Here is a 25,562-nt window from a genome sequence, read left to right as displayed (position 1 = left end):
CAACCCAGGACACCACCGGGGGCCGGGGGGATCTCACACACCCTCGGGCCTCAAAGGTTCACAAATGGAGACTGAGTTTCCGCAAGGCCAAACCATTCAGACAGCATGGTCAAATCTGAGACGGTTCATCATAATGAAGATCGCCAGGCCATACTGACAGCCAGTAGGAACATCCGTTGCAATGGTCAAGACTCAAATGCAAAGAGGCCTGACTCGCGTTCTTAACTATCAGCGAAGTCTGGGGGGATCAACCCTGGTGTGATTTATGTGCAACAGACTGGTCGAGGTGAGTTGGGTCATGAGAACAGAGGCAAGGGAGTGAGTGGTACTGGTAGGTGTACCATCTTGTGGAAACCAATTCCAGGCTACTTGAGACTTGAAGAACTTTCAGTTGATTACACGAGTGAAATGAGAGGCAAGAAGGTAGGCACAGGTAGGCACAAAAAGCGAACTTAACACAGTCCGACCTCTGCAGCCTTGGAGGGACTTCGATAAGTTCGCACAAAAAGGACTGTTGAACAAAGATATATCCCCATTCAAACCAAATTCCTCAGGTGCTTCGGCAGCAAGATTAATTCACTCGTACTTGCAAACATTGGGCCACACCAATGGTCAAAGGTCTGGCTTTGTTTAATTTCTGCCTGGTTTCTGAAGTGAGGTACCTGGTACATACTCTAGTTTTTATCAATGCTGGTATAGCGTATTATTTCATCTTCAATCAACTGTTTGACATTTTCCTTGTATCATTTGCTTATTTGTTGGTATATTGCTACCCCAGACAAAAAACAGAGGGCCGGAATCCTCGGAGGTGAGGGAGCTATGGTTCGTCAAAATTGGTGTTTTTGGCCTCTGCTCTCAGTCCTAAATCACCGATACCGCATATCCCTCCGGTGCGCCCCCACCGCCGGGACTTAGATAAGTTAGTTCCGTGGTGTAGTTTGGAAAGAATCTCGAACAAACATGATGTCAGGGAGCTCAAGTTTCCTTCACATCCACTCGAGGGCGAGACCTATGCTATGGTCTTTTGGGAAACAGATGTGGTTACCGATCTTTACTGATGAATAGATCACATATGATGCTTGATCGCTACGCGATGGATCTGTTGGATGCCTGCATGCACATCGTCGAGTTTTCCCGGTGTTTGTGCGAGCATTCTCGCAAACCGAATCAACAGAATATATAGATCAACAAACCAGCTGATCACCACGCTAACCACGAGCTGAGAACCTCTGAGAACAGGAGATGAGGACCGATGCATTGTTCCTCGTGTGTCGAACAGAGCAGCCGAAAAGGTATAAAACCAGGGCCTTCCCTGGCAGTTTGCCCAGTCCAATCAAGCATCAGCACTACATCCGACGAACAATCACCGGTTCTCTCCAGTTTTACGACGTGCCCACCTGTTATCACCCGACATGCCTGCGTTCAAGACCTTGTTTGCTTTCATCTTTGTTGTCTCGGCGCTTGCCGGACTGGCGTCGGCCGCCCCGGCACCCGCTGTTAATCAGCTCGCCTGCGATGGTACCCCGGCGCCGACCCAACCCACAAAGCGAAGTGCCGTTAACCAGCTCGCCTGCGATGGTACCCCGGCGCCGACCCAACCCACCAAGCGAAGTGCCGTCAATCAGCTCGCCTGCGATGGTACCCCGGCGCCGACCCAACCCACAAAGCGAAGTGCCGTCAATCAGCTCGCCTGCGATGGTACCCCGGCGCCGACCCAACCCACCAAGCGAAGTGCCGTGAATCAGCTCGCCTGCGATGGTACCCCGGCGCCGACCCAACCCACAAAGCGAAGTACAGATGAGGGTGCAAATGTAAGTTCTTAATCCCCTAATAGCAGGCGAGGCATCGCCGTGCATGTCGCGATGTCCCTTCTCCAAACCCAGACTGACCAGAATGACCCCTTTGCAGGTTGACAAAGCACCCCATGCCGTTAATCAGCTTGCGTGCGGTGACAAGCCTGAGCCTGCAACTGGTAACGCCGGCACCACCACTGGAAACTAGTTGCCTCTAGAATGTGCCTCCTTTCACTCCCACAATCAGGTCCCCCAAACAGTCACGACTCTTATGTACAGTTCTCCAAGATGTACCGGAAACTTCTCTATCTATTTATTACTCTTTTCATTTATTACTGTTCTCATGATTTATCTGGAATTAAAAAGATGTAGAATGGTTTCAACGCACAAAAGTTATATTACTCCTTCAGATGATGTCCTTGTTTTCCTGGAGTTGTTTAAGCCCCCCTGAGAGACAAAATAAATGCACCCCTTCAGAGACAAAAAAAATTGCAATGCCTTGTTCGAGGATACAGGAGTGCTGGCCGGTGTACTCAAGGCGATGAGTCTGTCAACCAATCGGTGATGATACCCACGACGATGACCATCATCGTGCACGCTACGAAAGCCGCGTTCCTGAGTGCATAGCCCGAATCCCGATGAGCCCTTCGCCCAGGCTGCTGTTTGCCATGTTCGCCACGGCCACATCACCGTGCCCGAATCCAGGAGGTGGTTGCAACCATTCGCATCTTCGAGCGATGATGCGCCCGTTTTTGGATGGTCTTGTCCAGCAATGGGATGCCAATGGCTCCTCGGCATCAGTACTGTACTTTATGCCACTCAATCTGTCGTTTTCACTCATCACATTCACCATGCTCCCTCTCTCCCTCTTTGTTTCTCGGGTTCTACAAGGCTGGACATGCGCAGGTCTGAAGAAAGGCCGGACTATCCTCCTTCATGGGTTTGGCCGAAAAGCGGTGCCCGCAAGTACCCCCACGGCCATGGGAACGTATGCCCGCGACCTCTTGGGCCGAAGACCATAAGCCTCGACCGCCCCTTCCCGGTCTGCAGTTTTGATGGTCGGGGGGCAGCAACTTTGCGGGTTGGGGCGGACTCTGTGAGCAACCACCAGGAGGGGCTGTCGAGTTGGGCATGTATTTATGTAGCTTGTTGGTTTTTCGGATGTTGATTGGCAATGAGGAGGCCGAAAATGGGTTTGTGCAGAGCACTGGGTCACTCTCAGAATGGCCGACACGGGCACTGCAACTTGAGAAATTGCCTCGTTCTTCGGAGGGGGCCCGGCCGGAGTCGCTTCGCGATGGCATAGCCACCGTTTTCATAATGCCTGGTGCCAATCAAGAGATCTAGTTGGTCGGCACCGGTCATCAAGAGCAGCCACACTCTCTTGATGACGGCTACCGGCCATCAAGAGAGCGACATCCACTCTGATGATTGGCATGTTCTTGACGACCGGCACCGGCCATCGAGGCATTGGAGCATGTTTGGAGCTCTGGAGTCTGAACAGCATGGCTCTCCGGGGGCGGTCCGCCACGGTTTTAGTTTTTATAAATGCCAGCGTTATTTACGCAAAGAAAGGAGAAATATTAGGTAACGGAGAAGTCGGCCCAGACGGCCCCGGTTGCTGATGCTCTATTAGCTTGTTCCCTGATGATGATGGTGTCGTAGTTGTAGTCGGAAAAGTACTACTAGGAGCCGGTATCGTTATGCCTTTTCGTGTTAAAAGTTTGCCCATCCAGTCTTTCGTAAATGCTCTGATTTTCACCTCCTTGCCTGAACTCATCTCCTCGTATGTCTCGCTCTCATAGTGACTTGACTTCCGCTCCTTTTCGCACAAAATGTTCGTCAACTTGAAAAAAAAGAATGTTTTTGGTTTCAGTGTCTCGTTCATCAGAGAGCGGAAGTCGGAGAGAAGGACATACTTCTTTAGCACGTCGTTTGAACTGTTCATGGTCCAAAGAATCCTTATATCGCGACATGGTATGAACGACGACGTTGCTGAATAGCCTAAGCATTTTTTTATCCTTGATAGCATTACGCATACTAGGATCAATGATCTCGGCTTTCTTCTCACTTGACGAAGGTTTTCCTGCCGAACCAGAAGGAAGATCCTTGGAAGTTTTTTTACGATGATGGTGGTGGTGATGAGAGGAGGAAGAGGGGCGATTTGAGCGATGTCTGTCTTTGCGATCGGAGTGGAGGGACTGGAGTCTTTTGTGCTCAGCCTCCTCGAGCAACCGCTGGGCCTCGTTAGCCTTCCGGATTTCCTCGGCCTCAGCTTTGGCTTTCGCAACGATGTCTTCAACATTCGCAGCGGCGGCTTTCTGACGGGCAACTTGCTCAGCCAGCTGACGTTCCATGCGAGACACATCCGTCGCCGTGGGGACGGTCCATTGGGTTTGCCGGAGGATAACGTGATAGTAATATGGTGTGCCTTCCGCTGTCCGTTCGAACGCCCAATCCGGCGGAAGAGCCAGATTCTCTGGCTTGATCGTCTGCGGGTCTACCCGCTTCGCTGCTTCGGGCCTGATGAATGCTTTCTCCGAAACCAGCTTCAATCCACTGATTTCTTTCCGTGCGCTACTGTCTCGTAATCGTTTGGAAAATATTTGGTCCAAAAGTGCCTCCGCTTTACGCTTGCTACCGTCAGCAATATCCAAATTCTTTGACCATCCCAACCAACCGAAGATAAAAAAAAGTTAACAAAAGGTGCAATAAACGGTGCGAATATAAAGCTCACTTTTTTATCTCTCGGAATCCGATAAGAAACCTCCAAAGCGACCCACATCTTGATCACCTACATATGAACAAAAAATGTCAGAAAACCAGAAGTAAATGAGATGGGTCAACAAGAGAGAGTAAGGTAATAGAGAGAAAATAATCGGATGGTGCATACCTCAGCAGCCAAAGTTTGGATGACTTCCGAAGGGCTATCAGAGAGCTTCATAACCGTCTCCTCGATATTGGTGGATACAATTTTATTCTTAGTGATTAACGGCCACTTCAATAAAATCTCAAGAATCTGTATACAGCAAAAGAAAACAAAGGTGAGACATTTTTTGGAGGAGGAGCATGGAGAAGTAAATAAACTCACTAACCGTTTGAACAATCTCTTGGTCTGAGAGATACTCGTTCAAGATCATACTCATCAAACTGAACCCGTGTAACCTCATCAGCTGTTTTTGAACGGACTGGTCCGTAGTAATCTAAAACACATCACAGAAAATAGGTCAAACGATCAACTCATATGAGGCTTTGGAAAAGAATGCGATTGAAAGTGACCATTATCCTCCGCAACAACTTCGATAATATCTTCTTATTAGAAGTCGATTGTCGGATGGCTGATGCCACTTTGGGAACGTCGGTGAGCGGAATCGGTTTCATCACAGGCTAAATACGCAGAACACATTTAGACCAGCCATGCTTGATTTGTTTGAGGAAAGAGACTTGATTCTGACCATGTAATCGATGTCCATGCGCTTAGACTTCTTAGTCTTACTACCTTTAAGATTCAAGTTTTCTACATCGTCCACAATCCCTAAGGCTAGATACGAAAGAGAGAGAACCCGGCATTCGTTGGATGATCAGTTTTTTGAGCAGAGTTTTTTGGGGGGGACTGTAAGACGAACCATCGATGTATAGCTCATCCATGGCGCCAAGGTCAGTCTGCGTTTTGCCGCCGAGAACGCCAACGCAGTTCGATTCACCACAGAAGCATTCCTGGGCTTCATGACTGCCGAAAATCAGAAACGACGATCAATACTGTTCTCGCTTTTCTTATCAGAGAGGTTTGCATACCCATAGCGATCGACATTGTAGTTAAACGTGAGTTCTTCGCCGCCCTTGACGTCCCTTTTGGTGAAGATGCCCATGCGCAACTGGCGGCCTACGACCCATTTACCGATGTAGCAGTTTGGGTTACAGGAATGATTGAGGAACCTGCCGAAGCCACCCTTCTTAGTCGCATCGATATACTATGCACAAGTGTTCCATCCCATCCATCAAAGAAAAAAAAAGGATTTGATGAGGAGGAGGAGAGGCTGAGCAGGAGACGGAGCGGGAGGAACATACTTGGTCTTTTTGCAGTTCCATGAAGTAGAAATGCTTGATCCCTTCCTCTGCATAGTCTTTCAGGCGTTTATGCAGCGCCTTCACGCCAATCACTTCGCCTAGATACTCATACACAAACGTGTCTCTTTTGTTCAGAGAGACCATGATTCATCCGGCCAGAGAGAGATAGAAAGATAAAGAGTAGCGGTAGACCCAAGCGGGGACGAGAGTTAATTGATTTTGCTCTTTTCTGTGACCAATCTATATGATCTGTGGATGGATATGGAAGAATGAGGCTGTGATGTTTTTTAAAATCACTCAGGCTTACTTAGGAACATCGAGTTGAAGGCGCATTCCGAACCCTTTCTTTGCAGTTTGGACGATTTCGATGGGGGCATAGAGACGTTTTTGAAAGCTTCGTTTTGGTAAGACAAAATATGCATTGTTCAGTTTTTTTCCGCCGAATCGGATCGAGATGGGGAGAGGTGAGATGAGAGATAAGACTGACCGTTGGTTTTGGCATTTGTCACGACATCGACATTGCTCTTGAAGACACTCTATCTGGGTCAGATAGTTGATACATCCACTGTGCTCGCTACATGCCCAACTCGGATCGTCGCCTGTTTCGTATTTTATTTTTATTTTTACACTCCATCAGTCTAGTTTTCTTCTTCTTCTAAGGATGAGGATGGTGGAGTGCGTTGTCTGCTGACCAGCCGACCATGAGCAATCACAGATCATCGCATCCTCGAGTTGTTTGGTGGTCCCTAGGGATTTATTCTGGTACCAGTTCTGATGGATTTGTGTGAAAGTTTTCAAGGCCTATTTCCGAAAGATCCATTGTTCGATTGAGTTTCACCTCGGAAAAAGCGAAAGAGAGAGAAATAAGAAGTGGTATACTTCAGCGTTGGCTTGAGGGAGTTCAGTGATCAGCTGGACATCATCGGGCACGGCCCTCTTCTCTTTCCCTTTGGACCTCCGCGGCTTGGGCGCCGTGGTAGTTCCCTTGATGGCCGGTGGGGGCAAGCCAGTGGGCGGATCGGCAGGGGTGACCGGAGTGATGGATGCGCTTGAGGAGTGTTGCGATTCGGGTGTCTGAGACTGGGATAGGATGGTGATTGATCCTGGCTTGTGTTCGTCTTCCATCATCATCCTCGACGGTGGTTCCTCGTAGCTCTTCCGTGCTGCCTGCGTTTCGTCGATGGCCATAACTGTTTTCGTGTGGTTTGGTTTCTCCAGTTGGCGGTGGTGGAGTCAGCCTAGCTGATATCCACACTGGATTATCTAAGCAGGGCCGCCATCCAGACGGGCCGGATCAAAGGACCCGCACATCTTTAGCCTTGGCAGATAAAACGACAAAAAATACTTAGAGCAACTCCACCGCGGGCCCTAAATTGGGTCTCTAGTTGGAATTTACCGACTCAACCCGACCCACCGCGGGCGCTATTAGCGTCAAAATTTTACAGCTGTCCCCAAATTTCATGCCCGAGTCCGTACATGTAGGGACTCCTAGAGACTCTCTCCAAAGACCCAAAAGACACTGTCACATAACAACAACATCGTGAAACTCCATTGGTCGCACCCCCGATATCCACATCTCTATCCAGTCGCATATCAATATCGTCAAGACCCAGCCAAATCAAAATGGATTTTCTCGACCCTGCGCTCAAAGCACTGACGCCAAGCATCAACAACGGTGAGATTCTCTTGAATCTGCTTGCTGCATATTTTTCTATACAGTTTCTGATCTCTTGCTGGCTTCTTATTAGATCCAACGGAAATCGAAATCTATACCGCTCCCCAGAAAGCTTCTCAAAAAAGAACTATATCTGCACAAGACGGTCAGTAGTGGATCTTGACTCTTGCCGACGATTTGATTTGTTGATATTTTGCTTCAAGATTCAACTTCTACCAGTGTTCCCAAGCCAAAGGCTAAAAAGAACGCGAATCCAAGACCGAGAAAAAAGGCTGCCAAGAAACCGATTCAGGAAGCTCCAAAAGCTTTAAAAGCTCCGAAAGGGACCGAGGACGAATCAGCTTCTGATGGAGATAATGAAGATGAAGACGGGGCAGACAGCAAATTGGAGGACACAAAGAAAGTACGCGCAGCCAACTATCTCAAGCATGAGGACCTCCAGATCTGTACCTCTTGGCTTGAGATGACTGAGGACAGGCGGAAAGGTACGGATCAAACTGCGTCCGCTTTCTGGGACACGGTCACAAACCACTATCAATCAAAGATCTCTGAGCCCTTTCGATCCATGAAAAGCATCAAGAATCGTTGGGGCCTCATACAGCAGTCTCTCAACAAATTTAATGGCTGTGTCAGCCAAATCAACCATCAGAATCCGAGCGGTACAACGGCAACTAACCGGATCAGCATGGCCCTCACTTTGTACTTGAGCCCTCACTTTGTACTTGAAGCTCCATGACAAAAGTTTTGGATTCATGTGTTGCTACGATCTTCTCTCCAAGGCTCCGAAGTGGCATAATTACATTGCTTCTCTGGCCAAGAAAAACGAAGCTAAAGTTGAACGTAACGGAGCCCCCAATCCATCTAGCCCATCATCAAGCTTGCTACCTAGCTTGACCAGAGACGGTACAACAAACTTGACTTCAGATACATCTGGCGACGAGACTGCTTGTGGCGGGCCGACTCGTCCAATCGGTCACAAGAAGGCTAAGGTGGCTTATCAGGAGGAGAAACTCGACGTGTCCAACCACGAACACCTCAAGAAGATGACTACTGCTCATCTGGAAATTGCTGACATTGTCAAAAAGCAACAAACGTCCTTTGAAAGCGCAATGGCTGCTCAACAAAAAGCCCTCGATCGCATTGCAGACGAAGCAGTCATGAATAAAGATCTTACCGGGGTCAATGAAGAAGTCAAGAGATACTATACTCTTGCAAGGAAAAGAATACTAGCCGAGCTTGAAACACGAATGGCAGCTTCAGCTTTGGCTTTGGCTTTGGCTTTGGCTTTGGCTTTGGCTTTGGCTTTGGCTTCGGCTTTGTCTTTATCTTTGGCTACTCCAGCTCCGGCTTTGGCTCCAACATCAACTCATTTGGCCCCTGCGCTAAACAACTCTCGCTCTAGTGGGCCTTAAAGACGAGAAGCTTCCCTTGTTCTTTTTTGGCCCTCCCAAAGTTGTTTTTTTTTTCTCTCCAAATTTTGTTTTGATTACTTGTTCTCGCACAAAAAATCAAATCAGAAGTTTAAATTATAATTCTATGTCGTCCAAATCCCCTTCTTTGCCTTTGCAAGCCCACAAGTGGGCAATCAGATTGTTCCGTAGAGCAAAGTGAAAATCCAAGTTTTGGACTCTCTGCATGTTTTGGACAAACGAGGAGAAATCGGCTTGTTGTTGTGAAACAGGCTCAATGTTATCGATGGGTTCGCGCTGTCCTCTGGCTATGTTTGGGTCGTAGATGTGATCAATGTTTACATGCCTCTCATCCTCCACAATCATATTGTGGAGGATAATGCAGGTCTTCATAACTAGATGTAGCTTTTTGACGTTCCATGTCATTGCTGGTTGAGCTACTATTGCAAATCGCGCCTGAAGCACGCCAAACGCGCGTTCAACATCCTTTTGTGCTGCCTCCTGCATCTTTGCATAATGCTGAAGGTAATCAATCAGTCAATTTGATGTACACCTGATCATGAGTCTGATGACTTACCTTCCGTTCGAGACCTTGCGGATGTGAAATAGTCTTGATAAGAGTTGAGTAGTCCGGGTAGATACCATCAGCGAGGTAGTATCCTTGGTGATAAGTTGTGCCGTTAACTGTGTATTGGCACGGAGGGGCAACTCCGTTCATTAAATTTGAGAAAACCGGCGATGAATCCAAGATGTTGATGTTGTTGTGGGACCCTGGCATGCCGAAAAAGGCGTGCCAAATCCATAAATCATATGAGGCAACAGCCTCCAAGACAATTGTTGGAACCTTGATCATAAGAAGGAGGCAAAATCAGCAGATGTACGTAAGAAGGTGTGAGGAAGAGAAATAAAACAACCTTTTCCTTCCCTTGATACTGTCCATGCCACCCGGTGGGACAGTTCTTCCATTCCCAGTGCATACAATCAAGTGAGCCAAGCATGCCAGGAAATCCACACGCCTTCCCAACGGCCAACAAGCGTTTGATATCATTTTTGTTCGGGGATCGAAGATACTCAGTGCTGTACAAGTCAATAACAGCTTGGCAAAATCTATAGAGGCTTTTTGACGCGGTTGATTCTCCAATACGGATATACTCGTCGGTTGCGTCATGGGCCCCACCATACGCCAAGATTCGGAGAGATGCCGTGATTTTTTGAATGCCTCTCAAGCCAAGATTACCCAATGCGTCACGCCGGTGAGTGAAGTATATGTCGTGCTGCTCGACATCCTTAACTATCTTCAAAAAAAGTCCTTTTTGCATCCTGAATCGTCAACGAAATTTGTATTCAGTGTAGACGGGCGAATCCGAAAAGTAATTGTTAAACAACCGCTGGTAGCCTCCTTCAAAGTCTCGCCGGAGATTGGGTGCTCGTCCTTTTCTTGATCCGCCTCGTTTGGGTGGGACTCTTTTTCTTCTGTTTTCTTCATTTCGGAGGATCTCTTGAATTTCTGCAGCACCGCCTTGAAGAACCATGGATACTTGTTGAGTTGTCTGAATGGCGCCTGAAATGAGTGTACCTTGAGTGTTCACAAAATTTTGAATAATCGCCAGACGATCCATTGTTGCTGGCAAGATGTGGAGTCGACGGGAGGACCAGGTAAAACCAGGGGGCTTCGGGTCACGGGGAGCTGCCTTTCGCGGAATTTTACAGACTCCTTTGTCTCTCGCGGTGTATGCCGCAGCTGTTTGCGTCTCTAAATGCTGCTGCGCAGTTCCGCAGATCAGATTTTAGCGACCCGAAAATACGGCCCGCGGTGGAGTTGCTCTTAGGCCCCGTTTGGAGCGAGCTTAACAAAGCCTCACTGTGAGAGCCCCGCAGGGTCTCTGTCTCACAGAGAGGCTTACCTGGAAAAACCTGTACCTGGCCTGAGAGCCCCAGGAATATCCGCCTGTATTAGGCTTTTTTCACATTTTCCTTTTTTAAAAATCAACCGTTCATCTGTTGAAGTCGCCCCTCGGGACTTAAGGAGTGCTCGGCATTGCGCTTCTTTTGATGCAATTTGAGCCTTGTAGCTCCCAATATAAGGCCTGATCCTCCCGGTTGAAATTTCCAATCATGGAGGAAAAGTGGCCGTGTAGGGAGTGAGATTTACTGTACAGAACTGTACAACTCTATTAGTCATCTCAAAGGATTCTCGGAAAGTGAGCTCCTTTGAGCCAATCTCCAGCTCATGGGAGGAGGGCAATGGTGGCAGGCCTACCACCAATTTGAAGAGGAGATGCAGGTCTTTCACCGGTTCAAGAGGCGGGAAACATGCCCTCTGGGAAGTGGGGGATTTGGGGGCACAAAGTTGGCCACCTTCAAAAAACACCAACTGCACGCGGGGCTCTCACGCCAGGAATTGTGGATTGCACGCAAGTCCCTCCCTGACGGGAGGTCGCACTTCGTGCGAGGCGCTTCGCGCCCCTGCCCCCCGGCAGGCGAGGGACTTGTGCTAAGTTCGCGTTTGGAGCCGATATAATCCGGGCGATATATGAGTTTTTTTGCCTGACATCCTATGTGACATCTGATCAGGTCCGCCAAAACTTGATCAGATGTCACAAAATTCCAGATTATATCACGCAATTGTATTGGCTCCAAACGGAGCCTTAATACATAAGAGCATTTCCACCGCGGGCCCTAAATTGGGGCCCTAGTTGGAAATTTCAGGAGTTTACTGCCTCAACCCAACCCACCGCGGGCGCTATTTGTGTCAAAAATTTACGGCCGTCCCTAAATATTGACCTCGAGTCCCTACATGTAGGGACTCCGAGGGACTCACTAGGGACTCATTCATCCCCACCTCAACTCCCTTTCACACATCAAACTCCTTGTGAAACTACAGCTCACACCCCCGAATGTACAATCCCTTCACATGATGGCCAAGTCAGGCAGGCCATCAAGAGGTACTCCCCTCGATGGCCCGTTTGTTCCGGTCATCGAGAGGAGTACATTCTCCCCTCGATGGCCGGTTCCTTCCGGTCATTGAGAGGAGTACATACTCCCTTTGATGGCCGGTTCCTCCAATCATCAAGAGGAGTACATACTCCCCTTGATGTCCGGTTCCTTTTGGTCATCAAGAGGATACTCCCCATGATGACCGGAACAAACTGGTCTGTTCTGATCATCGAGGGGAGTTGGCCGGTTTGTTCCAATTATTGAGGGGAGTATATACTCCCCACAATGACCGGAACAACCCAGATTGTTCCGACCTCATCAAGGGAGGTACATATTTACTCCCCTCGATGGCTGGTTTGTTCCAGTTATTGAGAGGGGTATATACTCCCCACAATGACCGGAACGACCCGCTTTGTTCCGATCATCAACAAGAGAACTCCCTTCGATAACCGGGTGGATTTGACGGGGGAGTGGACCGGGGGCAACGCATGCCTTTCATGACTTTTTACAGACTCTCGCGGTGTATGCCGCAGCAGTTTGGGGCGCTAAAACTGGCTGCGCACTGCCAGAGATCAAATTTTAGCGCCCCAAAAATACCGCCCGCGGTGGAAATGCTCTAACTATCTTTTCTGTTGGATGACGCTCTTTGCAGAATCCAACCTGTAATTTTCTTTGCGCATAAAACCTCAATTCTTTGGGGGGGATTTTGGATGGGTAAAGTATTTTTCTGCTGCTGCACACAGCGGTTTGAAGTTTGGGGGACGGTCAATTCTGTGCACAAAGAGTTTTTTTCTGCTGCAAGAAGTAGGTCTGTTGAATTAAGCACAGAATAAAAATACTGGAAATGAAAAACAAAACTATTTCTCAAGTGGGGAGGGAGATTGAGGGCATGGAGTTTCTAGTTGGTTCCAGTAGTTGATAAAGTCATGTGCAATGGCTTGAGCGAGGGCATGGTGGGTTGGGGTAATAAAGTTGGAAGTATCATCACTGGGTGCATCAAAAGCAGATGAAATAATTTGATGTATGTAGGCTCCCAGGTTAATCCAAACTGGTTCCAGTGCAGATGAAAGAGATGTGGAATTAGAATGAATCAAGAGAGCTGCACTGATAAACTGAATGTAATTGGAAATGAAAAAAGTCTGGCAATCTTTTGGAGCAACCAGTATACCTTGGACATCAGCTACCAGAAAGAAGATGAATGGCAAAAAATTATGATGATTTTGGATTGAAGTTAAGTTCTTTTGGTTCTCCTTTGAAGTAGATCTGGCTGGAACCTGACTTAATTTTACACTTCTTTCTTGGATTGGAATAGGTGTCCTCACTTCAAGCCTGGAATAAAAGGCATGAGATCATCATGTCAATTAGCGTAACCCTAAGTTCCTCAAGTGGATCCTTGATCAAAAAATCTGCATTATAATTGCAGCTACCCTCTTCATCATCCTCCCGAGTCAGATTCAAGGATGGTGCATTGTTCTTCTTCAAGTCTTTAAGCCAATAGAGAATATTGACAGAATGGCTGAGCTTTTTGGGTGATGAATCAAGGGTTGGTGAATGCTTTACTTGCAGTTGATTGGAAATTGTTTGAATAGAGAGGGCAACAGATCTTGCCCAGATTCTGGTGGAGAAAGCATTTGGCTTGTTTAAGCTATGGAGCATGCGGAAAAGAGTTGATTCTGGGTGTTTGCAGCGGCTTTAAGGGGAGATTGCACCAGGAGGGAGTGCTTTTGGATTGGAAAGTAGTTCCAAAAGGTTCAGGTTGATAATTGTTGGGGCGAACCATGGCTTGTTGGGTTGCAAACCAAGAAACCTTGGCACTGATTATGGAAAAAAAGGTAAATAATCAGTTTCTTTATTGTGGCAATGAAAAACTCATTAGAATAAACAACCATGTAAGCTAATTTTCTGGATCCACTTTTCCTGGGACAAGGAAGCAGTGTGACTAATGTATCTTGCAACTGGAGGGGCAAATTTGGCATGGGTACTGCTACAAAACCCAAGAAATTGGGAAACAGCTTCCCATCCACGCTTGTATTTGGGCCCAACTTGTCCAACGCAAAAGATCTGGTCATCCCAATGGATACTTTGCCAGATATTGGAATCAAGTATAATTTTAAATGCGGCAAAAGAGGGTGGCGTGAGAACTCCTTTGGGATGGGTGGCAGTTCTGTGAGGGGGAGATAACAGATGACATTGCAGCTAAGTAATATTTATGTTACGGTGTGATGAACAAAAGTGGTCACTGCATATAAATGTCAGGACCCCGCCGCTCCAAGATGATTCCCAGGTAAAGTCGGGTGATCTGGAGAAACTCCACTCCACAGCTCCGCCGTGTTGTAGGGCTCTGAGTGGGATAAATAAAGTAAAGCACGTAAAATAGTCTAGCTCCGCAAAGTAAACAGTAAAATAAAGCTCCGCCACATAAAGAAGATAACTCCACCACAAAACTCCGCAACAATTGCAAGACAACAGCCGTAAAACCAGCACAAAACTCCGCAAAGCGCAACCGTAACACATAAAGCAAGTCCACAACGTAAAAACTCCGCTCCGCAACGTACACAAAGTAAAAAAAGCACAATGATCCGCAAAGTAAAGTAAAAACCGTAAAAAGGAGAGTCTGTGGGGAGTATGATGATGAATCCTCCCTCCCCCACTGTGGTTTTATAGAGAAAAAGGAAGAGAACTAAAAGATATCCTCCGCCCGCCTCCCACGCACGCCATCCGCTAACTCTGTTCACACACGCACACTCGTCATCCGCCAAGCGCTATACACGCGCACATCATCTGCCAAGCTCCGCTCTCACGCCAACTCCTGTAGCCTCCACCGCTTGCCTTTGACCGCCGTCAAACTCCTCTCTCTCTAGCTTCCACGCCCCTGTCTAGCCTATGATGTCAGGATCCCACACGCCGCCCTTCTGGCTGCCACGGCTTCCCCCAATCACCACCTCTGCTATCCAGTCCGCGCTGGCCTGCTTAGTCTGACTCCAGTTCCGCCGTCGAGCTCTGCGCGCCGCCGCCTTCAGTTGTGCGCTCCGCTCCGTTCCGCACCGTTTCCGCACCGTTTCCGCACCGCCTGTGCGCCGCACTGATTGCTCCGTGGACAATTTGACACAAGTTCCAGAATTGATCACCACAACGGAGTGTGCTTTGGCACACTCCTATCACGGAGTGTGCTTTGGCACACTCCTATCACGGAGTGTGCTTTGGCACACTCCTATCACGGAGTGTGCTTTGGCACACTCCTATCACGGAGTGTGCTTTGGCACACTCCTATCACGGAGTGTGCTTTGGCACACTCCTATCACGGAGTGTGCTTTGGCACACTCCTATCACGGAGTGTGCTTTGGCACACTCCTATCACGGAGTGTGCTTTGGCACACTCCTATCACGGAGTGTGCTTTGGCACACTCCTATCACGGAGTGTGCTTTGGCACACTCCTATCACGGAGTGTGCTTTGGCACACTCCTATCACGGAGTGTGCTTTGGCACACTCCTATCACGGAGTGTGCTTTGGCACACTCCTATCACGGAGTGTGCTTTGGCACACTCCTATCACGGAGTGTGCTTTGGCACACTCCTATCACGGAGTGTGCTTTGGCACACTCCTATCACGGAGTGTGCTTTGGCACACTCCTATCACGGAGTGTGCTTTGGCACACTCCTATCACGGAGTGTGCTTTGGCACACTCCTATCACGGAGTGTGCTTTGGCACACTCCTATCACGGAGTGTGCTTTGGCACACTCCTATCACGGAGTGTGCTTTGGCACACTCCTATCACGGAGTGTGCTTTGGCACACTCCTATCACGGAGTGTGCTTTGGCACACTCCTATCACGGAGTGTGCTTTGGCACACTCCTATCACGGAGTGTGCTTTGGCACACTCCTATCACGGAGTGTGCTTTGGCACACTCCTATCACGGAGTGTGCTTTGGCACACTCCTATCACGGAGTGTGCTTTGGCACACTCCTATCACGGAGTGTGCTTTGGCACACTCCTATCACGGAGTGTGCTTTGGCACACTCCTATCACGGAGTGTGCTTTGGCACACTCCTATCACGGAGTGTGCTTTGGCACACTCCTATCACGGAGTGTGCTTTGGCACACTCCTATCACGGAGTGTGCTTTGGCACACTCCTATCACGGAGTGTGCTTTGGCACACTCCTATCACGGAGTGTGCTTTGGCACACTCCTACAAATGGAGTGTGCTTTGGCACACTCCTACAAACAGAGTGTGCTTTGGCAAACTCCTACAACAAGGTGGCAAGCAAAGATGTATCAAGGTATTCTGGATTACTTCCCAAATTTATTTATAGGCTCTTTTTTTACTTTAAGATGTGTAATACTAATAAATTGTACCTCTTTTGATTATTCCTCTCTTTGTTTAATATTTTTTAGACCAATATACACTCGCCGCTATACAAATTCAAGAGGGAAACTCCCATGGCTAGTGGGTAGGTTTGTATTTGGGAACAGGGGGTCAAGACACTTGTGCAAGCCCTATTTACCATGGCAAGCAGAGCAGTAAGCATGCTCTTTTCTTCCTACTTTCAAGTATAAACAGTTTTGTTGGCCAGTTGATTACAGCCTCCTAAGCTGCCTTGCCCTCCATCCAAGCCTAGCCCAAGCTGCTTAACGCCTACCCAATCAGCCCAAGCTCTTGTTTAATTGATCTACTCCAGCCAATGTATCCACTGATTGATTGGCTAATTTATTACAGCATCCCCAGCTGCCCTGCCCTTCATCCAATCCCAAGCTGCTGAATCTGATCCAATAAGCAATAATTTTCTCCTTTTCAACCCTGAGCTTCCTACTGACTTCAGCTTTGCATTACCATTTAAGATTAGAAAACAATTGTTCCCCAACATAGTTTTTATTATTAAGATCACAAATCTGTTTTTTCAAATAAAACCCCACAAAAAGTGAAACTCAGTGTTGGTGTTTTTTCTCTCCCCATCTTAACTAGAGACTGATTTTTGTTGTTTTTGTTTTTTTCTCCCTTTTTATTGGCTTCAAATTGGTGTTGGATCATTCTTCTTCCTTGGTACATTTGGCCTCTTGCAACAACTATGTGACTGCATGGTCAAACTGAACTTAGCCACACATCTATGGTTGTTGCTTTGTGTAGTGCCCAAAGACTCCATCAAAGAAGACAATCCAATGACAATTCCCCGCAGAGACAGAGATTAGATCAAGAACCTTATACAAAGTTGTTGCTATGCAAAAAACATGTTACACACAAACCACTAATGATCTATATTGCTGATGTGGAAACAGTTGACCTTTTCCCTGCCATCACTCAAGAAGAGGCAGAGGCGCTTGCAGAAAGAAAGCGTGTGTGGAAGAAATACAGAAAGCAGAAGAACCAACCCAACTCAAAACCAAAAAAACCATCCAGCATTCCCATTATCCCCCAAGCCCCCACTCCTGCTGAAATTGCTTCTGTTCAATGATATGTTGAAACAAGCTTCAAACTTTACAACCACGGCCACGTTTGGGTGTTTGATAAGGCCAATGGCAAGCTGATCTCAGCTAAGCACTTCACCAACCTCACCAAAGGGGACACGGATGAACTGGATGATTATCAGTTCCTGTGCTTGTTTTTGCATCAGGCCAAAAAGTTTGTTTCACCCGTGGCATCCAAGGGTGAGTTATTTCCAAAGTTTCATTTTATTTCGAGATATTTGGTAGTTTATTAAGGAACTTCTTTTTTGGATAAAGGTTGATCTTGTGCAGGAACAATGTGGGTGATTGGGTGGAGAAAGTCAATGAAAAGATTTGAAATTCTTGGACAATACACTCAAAGCCAACATCCTCAAGTTTGCGGAAGAGTATAAACATCACCTTAAGGACTTTGGCTGTGCAAAACAAATCTTGTGGAAAACTTTTCATCAATTCGGTCATGTTACTCTAAAAAACAACCAAGAGTAAAAGAAGAAATTCAACATACCCACCTTGGATACAGAAAATTATGCAGAGGACAACAGCTCACCTTTCAACTTCTCTTCCAATCTCTCCTTTACTTTGAATGGCTTTTTTAATCATGCTCATAAGGACAAAGGTGATGACTGTAACCTCCCTTTTTCCTTTCTCATTTTAATCCACACAATCAAGCAAACTAGTAGACTTGCATTGCCATTGGATAAGTATGATGTTTCTGGGTGTCATTTTATCTTTTGTGACTGTAAGTTTGGAGTACAGTTGAAACCAAACATGATCTGTAAGATGATCTTCAGTCAAAGAGACTATGTTTGGGGTACTCTAAAACCCCTTGAACCAAGCAAGTGTACCAAAACTGGAATGTATTTACAAATACCTACTAAAACCACTAACACTATGAAAAAACTCAAGAAACCGCTGCCAGTTGACATGTGGCATACTTGAGTCAATACTAAATTAGAACCAGGTTAATAAAAATGAATCCCAGGCTGGAACAGCCTGGAATATTTGCAAGTTGCTCAAAATCTTTCTAGTGCACAGCTGTGCACTAGCCAAGACTGAGCTGATCATAAAACAGACCATGGAGATACATATACTGGATTTTCCAAGGAGCAAAATATCACATCTAGAACTTTGTTAGACAAAATATTATGGGCTACTTCTTGACTTCCAGAAACAATTTTTCTCTGCTACTCCTAGTGTCAGCACAGCACCCAGCCTACAATGCTTCCACTAATTGTCCTTTGGCAGGTACCTGTAGGCCTGTATTTGACTTTATATGTACTTTCAATTTTGCCTTCCAGCGCAGTTAGCTGAGTGTCTTCCTCAATTCCACATGTGTGTGCGCACCCTTTAACATGTGTGTGCGCACCCTTTAACATGTGTGTGCGCACCCTTTAACATGTGTGTGTGCACCCTTTAACATGTGTGTGCATGCACCATTTAACACCACAGCGGATTATGCCGCTGCTGATATGCCAACTATATGGTGGCCCGGGTGGCGCACATCAAGGCAAGGCAATACTTGATGTTGAGCATCCATCTTCCAAAACCTGTGGTGTAAGAGTGTGCCACAAAAGTTCTGATTTTGTGTACTTCATCCAGGTCTCTGTACATTTTTCCCCCTTTGGCCATCCCTTGTCCTCTTCATGATAATGGAAGAACCTTTGTTTCCTTGTAATCATCTAAACATTTATCACACCTTTCCAGTCTTGGTTCTCATGAATAATCATCATCAACCAACAACAGCAATTGATAGACACCAAAGCATGCAAAATGGACCTGAGCTCATACACCAGAAGTGTTTCATGAGGAAGTGAATGATAGATTCAGGTGGGATGTTCCCACTAAAATCGACTCAGACAATCCTCAAGAGTTAGGCGGAATATTGCTGCATATTATACAAGTAAAACATAAACTACACAGCATGTGATAGCTTACCCTCCACCTCATCTCAACTTGCAAACTTCTCTCAATGTTTTCTGCCACACTACCTAATTTGACTACACCCGCATAAACTGCTCCAATGGGGATACCCAATCCACGCTCTTGACTCCCAGGGAGGTTCTGGGCTGATCTTACATGCATCCTGTTGGTCTTGTTTTGGGCAGACCACATGCTCATTGTGAATAATACATGATTATATTTGCGCAAATGTGATATATTTGGAGGAGCCAGCTGAGATGGAGGACGTCAGAGAAAGCTACCGCCGCCGAACCGGCCGCCCAATCCCTTCGCATCCTTGATCAAGTCGGCCTTCTGGGTTGCGGACAACAGCTTCGAATTGACTCCCATCATTGCGTCGTGGTCCCACACAGCCGCCTGCTTCCGCTCGCTCTCCTTCTCCGTCTTCGTCTTTGAATTCGACACATTCACACTGGCTGTCTTGTGCAGGTCGAGTAAAGAGGCGTTTCGGGCAGATTTCTGGATCATCAACCATTCACACCGTCCACGTAGGACCAAAGACAATATTAGTTTTTTCTTTCTTTCTTTCTGTGGTTTCATCCTTGCGAGGAAGAGGAGAGGAAGGACTCGCATTGTGTTCCTCGACCTGTTGACGCATCAGCTTATCGCGTTTCTTCCGCTTAGAAGCCTCCAAATCGTCTCCCTCATCATGCACGTTCTCTTCTGCTCTTCGGCGCTTCCCGATCGCCTCGTCAGCGAGTCGCTGGCTCCGCTCCGCCGGCGTCTCGGTCCACAACGAGCCGGCGCTGGTCTGGCGGTCCGTCGAGCTCGAATGCGGCTTCGTGGTCTGCTTGAACCCTCGCGCTTTGATCTTCGTCGGATCGATCGCTGTTTTCCTCCGTCAAAAAACAACAGCAACAACTACAAATCAGAACCCAGCAGAACAATTCAGGCATGCGGGTTTGGTTCGTTTCCTAAAGAGAATGTGGGAGCCAAGAGCAAACTGAAGGGGGTTTTTTTGGTGGGAAAGACAAGACTGACTGGCTTGGAGGTCCAGCTCCTTGGGGGGCAGCAACATCCACTCTTCCCGTTTAAGCAGTTTACTTTCCTGCTCGATCCGGTCCAATTCTTTCTGCCGTTCCTCGCGCTCCTTGAGCGCCAGGACGCCCTCGTTCTGCGCCCCGACCGCCGCCGCAAGATGGGCGGGGAGCGGCGCTGGGCCCGCAACATCATCATCGTCGTCGTCGGCGGCGGCGGCGGCGGCGGCTTCCACGGAGCGATTAGTGTGGTCGTCTGGGATCACGAAGCCGGGCGGGAGTGTGGGTCCGATGGGCGCTTTGGGCTTGCTCGCGCTGAGCGCGGGGGGAAGGCTGGGCATGAATTCGTCCTCCGAGTCCGAATCCGCCCCTTCTGCGGCTGGGGTCTGTTTTGGGACAGCCGCGGTCTTCGGGTTGATCCGCGGACCAGGCGGCGAGGAGGGGCCGGCAACCGGGGCAGACATTCTTTACTGGATCACGCTTTCCTGCGGTGAAGGTTACGTCCGTCGGCGAGGAGTCGTTGGAATGGGAAATTTCTCGTTTGGAGCTGTTGCAAATCAACGTCGTGGGCTCTCGTCACGCGGGTCCAGGGAAGGCCTTCGGGTCCCGGGTACCCGAGTGCTGGTCCCTCTCACGCGCCGTGCACCCGACAGGGGATCCCGGGGTGTGTCGGGTGCTGGTAAGGAAATAACCCAGTACACCGGTACCTGCGGGTACCCGCTAATCCCGCCTTCCGGTGACATGTGCGCCCCAGGTGAACCCCAGGTGGACTGGGATGTCACTCAGGTCTACCCCGGGACAGCCCGGGGCCGCAGATCCCATACAGTTTATGTAGCTCCGCAGTGCCGCAGTCAGCGGACCCAAAAAACCCGGCACTTCTTTTTCATACTGGCAGAGCGAACCAGCACCAGCCGAGCGGAGAGCCGAGACGAGAGGACACATCCCGCGGAGATGGATGGACAGGGAGACCACTCGGCCACGAAAACTGCGACGACCACGACTACGACTATTCCAGAAACTCAGCCCGGGCCAAAAAACGGAGTGAATAAGAAGAACAAGGCGAAAGATTACTCCGGCGATCCCAAATATAAGCCAGTCACTAATGCCGAACTAGAAGCTGTCATCGCCTGCTCAGCTACCCGTAAGTGTTGCAAGCAAATAATGTGCATGAGAGCAATGTACATTGATAGGACTGTGATTTTTATTTCTTTCTTTTCGAATGTCTATCCAGAGGAACAAGGGGAAGAAGCGTTTGCCGAGTTCATCAATAGCCGATCATCCGACAGCTTCTTTACGCATCGGCCATACAACGAACTAGAGGACCGATGGCTGACGCGGCTCAAACGATACCTCAAGTTTTTTAAAGGGCGCAAGACGGCATCGAGCGGGGCCCGGAGTGCCTCAGGCTGGCCGATAACCCGGGACAAGTTCCTCCTGTGGGCTCATCGCGACCCTCGTCCAACCATCCGCTCCATCACTACCTACCTCCAGACCATCGAGGCCGCCCGCGTCGCAACCCATCACCTCTTCACCCCCCACTTCCCCAACATCCCGGACCGATCCCTCCAACTCGACCCCTTAGTCAAGGATACTCTCTCTCTCTTCCAGCGTCAGTTTGCTGCCCAGGCCACTACTACTGCTGAGACAACTGGCAGCTCGACCGCGAAAACTAGCAAAAGCCCGACTGATCCGAAAGCGACTAATCCGAGAGCGACTAATCCGAAAGCGACTAATCCGAAAGCTGATAGCTCTACTGATAAAACTTGGACCCCTCACACCAAAAACAGCTCTGCTACTACTTCTACTACCAGGAGCTCTAGATCATCTGCCATCAAGAACTGTTCGGACACCGTCAAAGCTACCAGCTCTTCTACTGAAACTATGGGCCCCAGCAGAGAATTTGGCAGTTCTACTGACAAAAGCCGCAGCTCTACGGCCAAAAACAGCGCCGATGCTGCTGCACAGCCCACCACTGATTCTTCACAGGGTCCTCCCAAAACAGTCAGGGCCAATAATCCCTTTGTGACCGGCACGTTCAAGCCTGCTGGCTCGGCGTCCATGCCCCCTCAACCTGCTACAACACCTGCCCATTCCGAGAAGTCTGCTCCTATCCCGAAAGGCCCATCGGCCTCGACCTGCTCGCTGCCTCCCAAACCCAGCTTCCTTCCCGACAAACCCCCCGAACAAGACATCAAGGCGCCCAGACCGTGTGCGTCGGCGCGACCGGCGCTTTCTCAGATCGAGTCTCCCGATAGAAACAGGCGCCCCGAGCGTATCTCCCGCAAAAAACGCTGTCATTACAGGATTGAGAGTTCTTCGGAGACAGACGACGTTCTGCTTGTCGCTGATGACATGCCCCTCGCCCGGCGGTTCCCCAGCCCAGAAAAAAAGAGGCCCGCTCGCGTGGCGGCAACGAGGCCCCCGAAGCACGCCCGCAGACTCTCCGAGAGCTCGTCGGATTCCCCGCTCGCCCTCCTCCCCGCCCCGCCTTCGTGTCGCAAGAAAATCAAAAGATCGGGCTCTGACGAGCCCCCAAATCCCCCCACTCTCCAACTTTCCTACGAAGAGAAAGAAGTCAAGATCGTACAGCCGCCTGTCTTTGAGCAGATCTGCGTCTTTACCGACACGCGGGTCCCTGAAGTCCGCGACCAATTCCTCGAGGCTCTTCGGCTGGATCATCGAAGTCAGTCCTTGTCCCACGGAAGAGGAAACCTGCCGAATACCAGACACTAATTTTTGTTTCTTGGCGATTTGGATGGAAAGATAATTTGAGCACTAGTGATGTCCTCGAAGGATTGAATGCGACGATAAAGGATCTGACGGGGCCCGAGGGCGAGCTAAGCAAGATGGGCAGCGAGGGAGACTTGACGGCCTGTCTAGCGACGTATCTGGATTACTGGGCGAGCGAAGGGATCGCGGGCTTTCCGATGGGGGCCTTGAAGGTGTGTGTATGGCTGGACGGGATCGAGCCGGCGGTGACGGAGAAGGAGACGCGGGACATCGCGTGGTGCTTCGATCGCCTGGGACGCAAGATCGCCGCACAGTTCCCGGAGGACGAGCCGGCGTCCATGTTCGACTATTCGCGCCCGATCATCGACAGCCCGTTGTGGCACTCCTTCCGCGCCTTCTGCGGATGGCCCATCGACATCCACCCGCCCCTCGACCATCCCGGCTACTTGAAGCCCGAGCCTCACGACCTCAGAGCTCCCTCGATCTCCACCATCGGCAGCTCCCTCTCCTCCCTTCCCCAATCTCCCTCCCCCTTCGTCCAGCCGTGTCGGGACTCTTTCAACTCCCTCGACGGGTGCTTTGCCGACGGCCACCCCGGCCTCCACTCTGACCCCGTACGCCTTTCCTCCCCCCCTCATATTATAAAGGGCACTCCCTTTTCCCGTCCATTGACTTTTTTTCGTCCGTGTGCAGATCGGACAGGAACATTTTCCTCTGGAAAGCCATGCACATCAACAGTTTCCTCTTGAAGGACACGGCCACCCCAAACATGAAGACCATGGGCCTGGATTCATCCCCGACTATACCCCGCAGTTTCGCTACAAACGCGATTCAATCAACTGCCCCGAGCACCAAAAATTCCTGCAAAACTTGTGCAGTTTCCTCAAGCTTTTCTCGTAATCACCACTCGGGCTTTTATTGCTTTGTATTCTAGTTTTGGGTTGGCCCGACAACCCTCGTTCATTTATCTTTTGTGTATTCGCTTTGGGTTCGTGGGGTTGTCGCCTGCTTTTCTTCTCGTCTTCAGTCAAATGTACTTGTGGGTGCTGAAATATTAACACAGTCTTAGGCAGATTAAGGAGAATGTGTCAATGGCTCATCGAAACTTACTGAACACAAGTCCCCCTAGTGGGAGGCTTGCTGTGGCTGGCGCCAAAGCCGTCCCTCCCGCAGGGAAGGCCTTGCGCATATCGCAACTTTTGAGCGCGAGCAGAGAGTTTGTTTGGCTGGGAGGTTTCGAAACTTTTCATAGCTCCTCCCCCAGCCTCTCCACGTATCTGCCCCAAATGTGCCTTATGCTACATCACCGTCACCATAATTTGGTTTGCTCAGTTTCTTTCAGCCACCATAGGCTGACTTTCAATCATGTTTCCAAAAAAATCAAGCATGTTTGTGTGTTCCACATGAGGACCCACCAGGTTGTGCCTGCTGGAGTGATTTTTGCGGCTACAAGACAAGCAAGTGGGCCGATTTTTTCACAAGGACCAAACCCACAAATCTGTCTGTTCAGTTTTCTTATGTCATTCTTGGCTTGCTGTGTAGGAGATGCTTTCTGCTCCTGCTTGAAGTGAGAGATCACTCACAGGCCTCTCCTACAGAGAGCGCTCCGGGCGCCCTGGACCTCTGTTTGAGCGGCTTTGTTAAGCTAGTCTTCAAAGCATCCTCTAAATCTCCTTCATTGGTTTGACCATTTCAAAGAGGCACAATTTCTTGCTTCATTGGGGCTGACGTGGGAAGTCAAGCGTTGGGAAGGAACGGAGCCTGGGAGCGGCATGCAGATGTCAGATTAGTGTGGATTAGGGTGGTAACGGCAGTTGACAGGCGTGGAGTGCAGGAGGGAAGAGGGGTGGTCAATTTTGGCTCTCTTTTTCTTTTCCTTCCATTATCTTACTTAGAGCATCCACCACCATCTAGGTAAATCTTTAGCAAACTTAGCTAAGTCCCTCGATTGGAGGCGCGCGAGCACTGTTGCAAAGCGACCCTCCGAAGGAGGGACTTATGCCCTACCTCGCAAAAGAGTAGGCAGCAGATGTCTGTTTTCAGCCTTTTTTGCTTGTCCCTCTGTTGAGGCTACGCAAGGACAGCTGGGGCCAAGTCAGCTGCTTCAAGAGATAGCCAAGAAGCATGGCTCTCTGCTGGTATCTTTCTTTTACCTGTAACACATGAGCTTGATTTTTAAAAAAATAAATAAGAGCTGCCAGGTTTTGACAGGTGTCAAAAGTATGGCTTTGACCGAGGCCTGTTTGAACAATGCCCTCCCAAAACCCATGAACTCCTTTTTGTTTCATAGCCAATTACCGGGAACGCAGTGGGAGGTGATAATGTCCAAGGAGCTGCGGACCCAAGGCAGTCCCCCAGCGGCAAAGGCCCGTGGGTGTGATGGGCCAGAGAACGCGCAGAAAGGCGGCGGCACCAAGGAGCGCAGCAAGCGCAAAGCATATGCTGCGGCAGGAACCACAAGCACGGTGGACAAGTCCGGCAGGCAGGGACCAAGAGCTCGGTACCGTTGGCCAAAGAAACCTATTGGGACGGAATAATACTTGTCAAGGTTTCAACCTTAACCGTCCGCC

At 49.0% G+C, this 25,562-nt stretch overlaps 6 protein-coding genes across 6 annotated transcripts; 4 read left to right on the top strand and 2 right to left on the bottom strand.

Annotated features, from left to right (window-relative positions):
* Positions 1 to 1,412: 1,412 nt before the first annotated feature.
* PtA15_13A379 (uncharacterized protein) lies at positions 1,413 to 2,001 on the top strand (the record flags this gene model as incomplete). The annotated part of the gene is made up of 2 exons (XM_053162570.1): positions 1,413 to 1,811; positions 1,909 to 2,001. The coding sequence occupies 2 exons, from the start codon at positions 1,413 to 1,415 to the stop codon at positions 1,999 to 2,001; spliced, it is 492 nt and encodes a 163-aa protein (XP_053026534.1).
* Positions 2,002 to 2,431: 430 nt separating this feature from the next.
* Positions 2,432 to 2,815, top strand: PtA15_13A378 (uncharacterized protein; the record flags this gene model as incomplete). The annotated part of the gene is made up of 1 exon (XM_053162569.1): positions 2,432 to 2,815. The coding sequence occupies one exon, from the start codon at positions 2,432 to 2,434 to the stop codon at positions 2,813 to 2,815; it is 384 nt and encodes a 127-aa protein (XP_053026533.1).
* A 539-nt stretch (positions 2,816 to 3,354) lies between these two features.
* PtA15_13A377 (uncharacterized protein) lies at positions 3,355 to 7,049 on the bottom strand (the record flags this gene model as incomplete). The annotated part of the gene is made up of 14 exons (XM_053162568.1): positions 3,355 to 3,639; positions 3,713 to 4,453; positions 4,531 to 4,587; positions 4,687 to 4,812; positions 4,889 to 4,996; positions 5,073 to 5,180; positions 5,249 to 5,334; positions 5,420 to 5,523; positions 5,589 to 5,764; positions 5,862 to 5,985; positions 6,169 to 6,255; positions 6,349 to 6,460; positions 6,554 to 6,662; positions 6,741 to 7,049. 14 exons carry the CDS (start codon positions 7,047 to 7,049, stop codon positions 3,355 to 3,357), a joined length of 2,532 nt encoding a protein of 843 aa, XP_053026532.1.
* A 435-nt stretch (positions 7,050 to 7,484) lies between these two features.
* On the top strand, positions 7,485 to 7,847 carry PtA15_13A376 (uncharacterized protein; the record flags this gene model as incomplete). The annotated part of the gene is made up of 3 exons (XM_053162567.1): positions 7,485 to 7,536; positions 7,610 to 7,681; positions 7,756 to 7,847. The coding sequence occupies 3 exons, from the start codon at positions 7,485 to 7,487 to the stop codon at positions 7,845 to 7,847; spliced, it is 216 nt and encodes a 71-aa protein (XP_053026531.1).
* An 11,666-nt stretch (positions 7,848 to 19,513) lies between these two features.
* PtA15_13A375 (uncharacterized protein) lies at positions 19,514 to 20,726 on the bottom strand (the record flags this gene model as incomplete). The annotated part of the gene is made up of 3 exons (XM_053162566.1): positions 19,514 to 19,744; positions 19,857 to 20,113; positions 20,267 to 20,726. 3 exons carry the CDS (start codon positions 20,724 to 20,726, stop codon positions 19,514 to 19,516), a joined length of 948 nt encoding a protein of 315 aa, XP_053026530.1.
* Positions 20,727 to 20,787: 61 nt separating this feature from the next.
* Positions 20,788 to 23,892, top strand: PtA15_13A374 (uncharacterized protein; the record flags this gene model as incomplete). Its single annotated transcript, XM_053162565.1, has 4 exons — positions 20,788 to 21,403; positions 21,494 to 22,945; positions 23,026 to 23,606; positions 23,686 to 23,892. 4 exons carry the CDS (start codon positions 20,788 to 20,790, stop codon positions 23,890 to 23,892), a joined length of 2,856 nt encoding a protein of 951 aa, XP_053026529.1.
* Positions 23,893 to 25,562: the final 1,670 nt, after the last annotated feature.

The sequence above is a fragment of the Puccinia triticina genome, chromosome 13A, assembly GCF_026914185.1.
Source record: "Puccinia triticina chromosome 13A, complete sequence".
In the NCBI taxonomy this organism is placed as follows: domain Eukaryota; kingdom Fungi; phylum Basidiomycota; class Pucciniomycetes; order Pucciniales; family Pucciniaceae; genus Puccinia; species Puccinia triticina.
Note: the sequence above shows the minus strand (reverse complement) of the source record. Positions and strands in the feature narration are given on the sequence as shown.